This window comes from Nannospalax galili, unplaced genomic scaffold (genome assembly GCF_000622305.1).
Source record: "Nannospalax galili isolate Female #2095 unplaced genomic scaffold, S.galili_v1.0 scaffold646, whole genome shotgun sequence".
Taxonomy (NCBI): domain Eukaryota; kingdom Metazoa; phylum Chordata; class Mammalia; order Rodentia; family Spalacidae; genus Nannospalax; species Nannospalax galili.
The window spans coordinates 2,366,799-2,374,325 of record NW_008355279.1 but is presented as its reverse complement, the minus strand read 5'-3'; the positions used below and the strand labels follow the sequence as shown (position 1 = coordinate 2,374,325).

Genomic DNA, 7,527 nt, shown 5'->3' with positions numbered 1-7,527 from the left:
GAGTTGCATAACTCTTGTCTCTCAGGGAAGGAGAAAGTCCTTGAATCATGAATAGGAGATGTGAAGGAGAAGTAGAGGCAAGAGTAATTAGCATTACAAGTTCTAGACAGGGAACTAGAAAAAAAAACAAGGCAATTTTCAAATGTTCATATGAGAGTCCATTGGAGTTTCTTGACAAGGGCTTGCAAAAGCATCCCTCCATTGGGTTCTTCCTCAATTTTCTTTTGTCTTCCAAGGCTGGACTAGTTGGCTGGGAAGAGTGGCTGGATACTCAGGTTAGGGTCCAGTGACCCTGCTCGGCACTCCTTTAAGTGAATGAGCACAACTATCAGCGAGCCCAATTGTGACTATGTTTAGCAATCAGGCTCAGCCAAAGACTTAGGCAGTTTTAAAAATTTATTGAATCTTTGGGCTTTACAAAGTTCAGGTACCTCTCACAATGTAAGTGCATGGAAGTTATTTTAACACAAGAAGGTGCCAACAATCAGCTAGGATAAAAAGAATTGCCTAAAAAGCCAACATAAATATATCACAAAAAAAAAATAGGACAATTACACTAATTGAGCTTGGAGGTACAGTAGTATTGTCATGCAGAATCATCTGTTTAAACTGGCAAGATATGATCAGCCTGGCTTCCTGTTTAATCCAGCTCTGAAAAATCCAAGCATTTAATGCTTAGGAATCTCACAACTTGAACTGTGTTTACTAAAAGATCTTATAGCCAAGCAGAAATGCTTTTGTAAATAATAGACTTGGACGACACACTGCAAATTCATGAAATTACTTTTACTCTGATGTAAATATTACCTGAACATCAGTCAATTCTCATGTAAGTTTGTTCACTTTTCCTTGGCTGTAATCTGAACACGTCAAATATTGCAAATATTTTTATACGATAGCCTATTATAGCTGCATCCAATGTGCTAGGGAAAGGAGAATGTTTTTCTTTGACGCTCATCTCAAATTGTGACAGAGTTTGTGTTAAAAGGCAGCTTCTTACTCTCTTATATCCTCATGTCCTTCACTTTAAAAAGTGCAAGTCTTGCCAGGCATGGTGGCACATGCCTTTAATCCCAGCACTCGGGAGGCAGAGGCAGGTGGATCTCTATGAGTTCAAGGCCAGCCTGGTCTACATAGTGAGTTCCAGGACAGCTGGGGCTACAGGGAGACCCTGTCTCAAAAAAGACCAAAAAAAAAAAAAGTGCAAGACTTTTAATAATTTGATAAGAACGTTATTAAATTTGTATTTTCTGAATCATTTATGCAACACAACTCTGGTAAGAGTTAAGAAAAGAGATGTGTGTTGCAGACATTCATATCTTAGCTCATTTATTTGCATCAAAGACAAGTTTTAATCAGTGAAGAATTAAACTGCAGTTACAAGTGACTGTTCATTCCAAAGCCTAGAAGGAAGGTATCAGGTATTGGGACAAGGAAGAACAGGAGTCCCTCCCCAAGACTCATGGAAGCTTTTCTAGCCACAGATAGAGCCAACTTACATTGGTAGAGACGTTACTGGGTCCCCATGTTTCTCCATTAAGCCTCTACCTGACAGACTTATTTTAATTGAGTACACAGTTCAAGGTAAGCAAACTTGAATGTTTATCCCAGCTGTAACTGATCTGCAGGGCTGTTTTAAGTGTATTGCAGGCTCTCCCGTTTTTACTCATAGGGAGGCCAAGAGTATCCTTGCAATGGAGCATCTTATGCTTGTGGTCCTCTGCTGAGGCCTGAGGTGGCCTCTGTAGGATCTGACAGGAGACTGTAGATTCCCATTCCATCTACTTGGTGAGAAATCTGTCCAGACTATGTAAACTCTCAGACTTCTTTTACTCATATGCCTGGAAAACTGCACTTCCTTGTTGGGTTGTTGAGAGAAATAAGAATGATTAATGCAAGGCACATCTATACACTCTCAATAAATTACTGTTAGCAAATGAAGAGTTTTGACTCTCTCCCAGGTAAAAGTTAGGATTAGAAGTTGAAAAAGTCACAGGTAGGAAAGAAGAGCACCCTAACCTCATAGGATCCATATCAGCCATTTTAGTCCATGAGGAAGTGTAATTTCCTAACATTTTGGTGCCCAAACATGGTAGTTAAAACTCCTGATTTCCTGACAACAGAGCTTGATTTCGTTGGCTTGCCTGTTCGATGTGTTTGTCGGCATTGTGTTGGTGGCTCTTATTTTGTCTAGTTCTCACAAGGCGATCTTGTGTTGCCCATTCTCTGAAAATGAACACAAGTAGCCTGGCCCACTTCTCACAGCCAACATCACTACTTCTCCACACAGGTGGGGTTGCCCCCTGGTGGGCAACCGACACTGTCTGCAGATCATCCGGTTGTTACAAACTGGCGTTTGGGGTTGTTGCTCCTGCCCTCTAGTGGGTAGAGACCAGGATTCTGCAGTTCGCTGGACAGCCCTCACACCCCTGATGAAGATTTATCTAGTAGAAAATAACAACAGTGCTGGGGCTAAGAAACCTTGACCTACATAATAAGCATACTCAATTCTAGAAGCATTCATCAGAATATCTATTGTCAATTTCAAACTATCCATGAAGAGAAATAAACACAAATGTGATAATCATTACACAGGCTGTCTGGTAAGTGGGAATGCGGGGGGGGGGGGGGGGCTACTGTGATTTTTTTTTTTAACAGTACATCCATTCTTGCTTTAGTTACATATGGTATGACAAAGCCAATGCTTTGAACTTGTCTAAAATCCTCAATGCCTTAAATATTTAGTTCCACGCATTGAAAAATCTAGGTGTGTACACATCTAAAAGTTGATCAGACTGGCCACTTAGGACTAGAACACTCCACACGGTGTATATAGAACTATTTACTATATATACATTTTGGTATATAAAATTGCTGTAAATAAAATCTGTGACAAAGTTCAAAGTTGGACTAAAGTTAGCTTTACTTTGGAGATGACACCATACAAACTAACAGGGCAAAACACTTTAGAATATTCACAGACCCTTCTGTACAGTTGAGAAACCTAGGTACACTGAAGGGACTGGGCCACCATCACTGATGTTTATTTCAGTTGGTCTTCTCAACCCAACATTCTTATTCACGTACTATGAATTTTAAAGCTAAACCCTCAGATTTTTAAAAATTATCACAAGTAATTCATAATTATGTTCTCCTTTTAGCTCCAGTTGCTGAGATCATCCCATTATAATTTATGTTGGCTTCTTGTTTGAGGGATGGTATTGTCGAAGCCAAGAAATAAATGCCAAATCAGGAACATGAGAGGGTCGATCCGGGTAGGAGAAAGAAATCAAGAAGGGCTAGAATGTGACAGGAGTCAGTGTCCTACAGCCTCCTCTGATTTTTTGAACAAGGAGTATGCAGTTATCATACTTAATATGTAAAAATGCCCCTAAACTCCTTAATTTGGTTTGCTTCTGTATTATTTAATTAATATAGACTTTTGAAAATCATCCTTAGGAGGGTCTATTTCTATAAACAAAAACAGAAAGATAGAGATGATTTGAACACTGAGAACCTACATGTTCTGCTTAATTAAATAAGAAAAGTCTTGTGAAAAATAAGCGGAACCAGAGGCTGAGGCAGGAGGATCAGAGGTCAAAACCAGCCTGAGCTGCCTACTGAGTTCTGGGCCATCCTGGGTTAGACAGCAAAACCCTCTCAAAAACAAAAAGAGAGATAAAAAGAGAAAATGAGGGGAAGAAAGGGAGGGAGAGAGGGAGATCCGGATAGAGGGAGCGAGGTTGGTGCTGGTATTCTCTATCACTGTACATTTTATTTTTTTGAGATGAGGTCTCTCATTGAACTTGGGACTCACTGATTCAGCTAGGTTAGCTGGCCAGTGAGCTCCAAGGATCTGCCTGTCTCTATCCTACCCCCACCCCCAGCACTGTGAGTACAGTGCTTTTATATAAGTGCAGGGAATCCGAATTCAGATGCTCATGCTTATGCAGCAGCAACTTTATTGCCTGAGCCATCGCTCCAGCCCTGAGACAGTGTAAAGATTTGACAGCATGAGTAAGTCTCTGGTACAGAAGTCATTCATGTTTGAAAACAGAAAAGGCAACAGGAAAAACACTCACGTTCTGCTTTGTCCTTAGCTTCATAGGCGATAAAGAGTATTTAAAGCTGGGTATGAAAACAATTTTGAATTGAAGCTCTTGATAGTCTTTAAGCTCTATCACAGAACTTGATGTGTCTAAGTTCCCAGGAACTAAAATCAATAGTTCTTAGAAAGGCAGAGGAGGAGTGACTGCAATCCACAAGGCTGTAAAGCACTGGTCAGATAAGTGAAGGAGACTTGAAGAAGATGATTTAAAATCAAATAAACGAAACAATTTTAATGAACTTTAAAATCTGATCAACTTAGTAAAAGTAGAAAATTAATAAAATTTCATTTTAATGTTTGTGAATTCATGGAGTATAGATACATAAGGAATTTTAAGTAAACTGGGATGAGTATGGGGGTTACCTACCCCCCAAGCGTAAGTGAAGGGGGTGTGCATCCTCATTCTGTCAAAGGCAGAAAGGCAAAGGCCTGAGTCTGAGCAACTGGGCTGACCGTGCCCATCCCTTCCACAGGGATCTGTGTTGCTGTCAGTATGTCAAGCGCAAGGCTACCTGCACTTCAGGGACAATAACACAATCCCTGCCGCAAGCAGGTAACCGTGGGCACTGGACGAGCTTCCTTTGCAAAAAGAGCTTTGTGTCGTCGATGAGATTCGTCATCTTATTTCCATCTTGTATTTACCCAACTCAGAGTATAACAGCTACTGGCATTGAAAACATCCTTCTTCAGGAATAACTGGGGTTTAGACAAATCTTTGTAGCTGTGAAAAAGCCTGAAGTCCTTCCGCTCTAACTCTTTGAGGAGGCTGTACCAAAACCGCACGACGCTGCTGTCACTGCCGCTGACCTCAAAGCCAGGCCAGTGGAGATGGATCTCAAAGATGAGCTGTCCAATCTGTTCGAGGACATCTTCCAGAATAAGATTTTCTAAAACTTTCCACTCTGCACTTTCCAGATCTGCCTTAAGAACATCAATCTGTAACAAGGAAAAAAATTATCAGACTGAATCACTGTTAACTATACTAGTTTCATATCAGGGATATGAAATCCACTGTACATATGATCTCTTTATAATGTCATATTATATCATAAATACCTCCCACGGTAACAGGATTTTTGAAATTGCAGAGATGGAAGTCATTTTCAAGTGACCGTTTATGACATAAATTTCCATCCTCACTCCCTACCAAATTTTAATGATATACAAGTAAGATGCCAGGCAAACATCATAATGGACTCTTGCTTTCTGCCCAGTGCCAGCAGATATCTAAGAAAGAGAAGTCAGAGTACAAGCATCATGGAGTTCCATGCCTACAGCCTTTCTCCACAACCTGCATGCACTCTAAGGAGACCAGCCAAATCCTGACAGAATGGGAGCCACACGGAGGGAAGGGCAGAGCAGAAGCTGTCTCACAAAACTCATCCTCCTACTTCATCAGGACTTGAAGCCAAACAGTAGTCTTGATCTTCTAAGTACTGAAATCATTATGATTTCTTAAGAATATATGTACCACCAGGCATGGTGGTATATGCCTTTAATCCCAGCACCGAGGAGGCAGAGGCAGGCAGATCCTAGGCAAGGTTGGAATAAAGGAAGAAGATAGGATAGGAGAAAACTATTTTTGAAATTAACCAAGTTATGAGAATCAGCTCCTTTCTGCTGGCTTTGCACAAAATTCATCAGAATAACAGAAATGAAAGTAGTGCCGGGCTATGGCTCTTCAGCAGAGAACTCTTGTATACACACGAGGCACCTCATTCCTATCTCTAGCACCACCATCGCCACCAACAAAAAATACTAAGTTACCAATATGTGTCTGACCCCAAGCTAAGTGCTTCCCTTTGCAATATCCATTTAATTACAGCTCAGCAACCACTGAAAGGGAGATTCTGTGAAGTGTCTTCAATGAACATTAAAGAAACCAGGCTCAGTGAGTAACACATTCTAGTCACACAGTTGGAGAGATAGTGGTGATATATGAGCAATCTCTATGTCATAGACTGTGTGTAATGTGTGGTGTATCCATGTGTTCATGAAAGGTGTGTGTGTGTGTGTGTGTGTGTGTGTGTGTATGTGTGTCTGTGCAGGTTCATATGCATGTTTGTGCACATATGTGTAGAGGCCAGAGATCAATGGCAGGTGTCTTCCTCTATGGCTCTCCGTCTTACAGATTTTTTAGGCAGGGTCTTCCACTGAACCTGGAGTTCATGAATTGACTTAGGCTGGCTGGCCAGGAATCCTCCTGTTTCCACCTCACCCTCTAGTCCTGGGGTTACAGATGCTACCATGCCCAGCTTTTATGTGGGTGCTGGGGATCTGAACTCTGATCCTCATGCTGTGTGGCAGTCACTTTACCAACTGAGCTATCTCTTCAGCCCTCCTATGTTCTTAACCATTAGATGGCATTGCCCTCTCAGTAAACCACAAGAGGAAAAAGAGTAACTCAGTGTCCTTAAAGAGGCTTGGCCTTAGAAAATAAAGTACTATCCGGAGAGTGGATGTGAGTCAGTGGATGAAGTACTGTCAACAGAACGTTTGCAGAGCACTTTTCTAGAGGGATAGATTTACCACACAAAGGAAAGCTGACAGCATTCAGAAACAATGAATGTTGGGATAGAGGGAACCACTGCAAAGGAACAAAGACTGGAGTCCCAAGCCCTTCAGAAAACTGCTGGCTAGACTCACTAATATTCTGTTCCGCAGAAGTGAGACCATTGGTACTGGTTTGGGAAGATGGATAAACACCACCAAGCTCAATCTTGCCCACCTCGTCCTGTCAGCGTATATCTGGTAAGTTTTCTAGATGACTGAAATATCACACCCCAAGGGCTTTGGAAACATTCCTTGGGAGACTTCAGAGTTGCATGAGGGAGAAGGTGCACAGGTATCACATCTAATCACTACAAGAAAATGAGCTTTGCCTAATGTCTCCCACTCCTGGTCCACGATGGAGTGGGGGATGAAAACAGCCCTGAGAATTAAGGGGCCTTAAAAAAGTAGAAGTCTATAAACTAGCTTGTGGGTCAATGGCTCTAAAATTAAAGAGAAAAGGTGAAAAATCAAAAATATTTTTTCATGAAAGTAACTGAGCAAAGACAGTTTCCATGGGAATATGGGCCAAGCTAAACTAATTCTGATGAATTGGATCCCAGAGAATTAATTCACTCCTTTTTCCCCCATCTCTGCTGTACTGGCACTCCTATGGTTTTGTTTAATCTTGGCAGTTTTAGACGGAATCCTCCTGGATTAAGGTTAATTAAGCTGGCAAAAGAAATATATAATCAAAATTTCACAAAATGTTCTAATTGGTACAGAATCCATCCAAAATTCAAAAATCAGCATTTGCTGTATTGATTCACATAGCCAAGAATTTCTTAAGTTCCTTAGAGACTTATTTTCACCATGGTGAGCTTGAATATGATGGATGCCATCAACATATTAAGGTATTAAAGTGACAG

At 41.1% G+C, this 7,527-nt stretch overlaps 1 protein-coding gene across 4 annotated transcripts in view; it reads right to left on the bottom strand.

Annotated features, from left to right (window-relative positions):
- Nucleotides 1-3,832: 3,832 nt before the first annotated feature.
- The window catches only part of Mettl24 (methyltransferase like 24), a 116,777-nt gene continuing 113,082 nt past the window's right edge, over nucleotides 3,833-7,527 (bottom strand). For all 4 annotated transcript variants that reach the window (XM_008852414.3, XM_029555746.1, XM_029555747.1 and 1 more), the window contains one exon: nucleotides 3,833-5,044. In XM_008852414.3, the coding sequence (XP_008850636.1) occupies nucleotides 4,730-5,044 (315 nt within the window). In that variant the 3' untranslated portion in view covers nucleotides 3,833-4,729. The remainder of the gene's footprint in view (nucleotides 5,045-7,527) is intronic.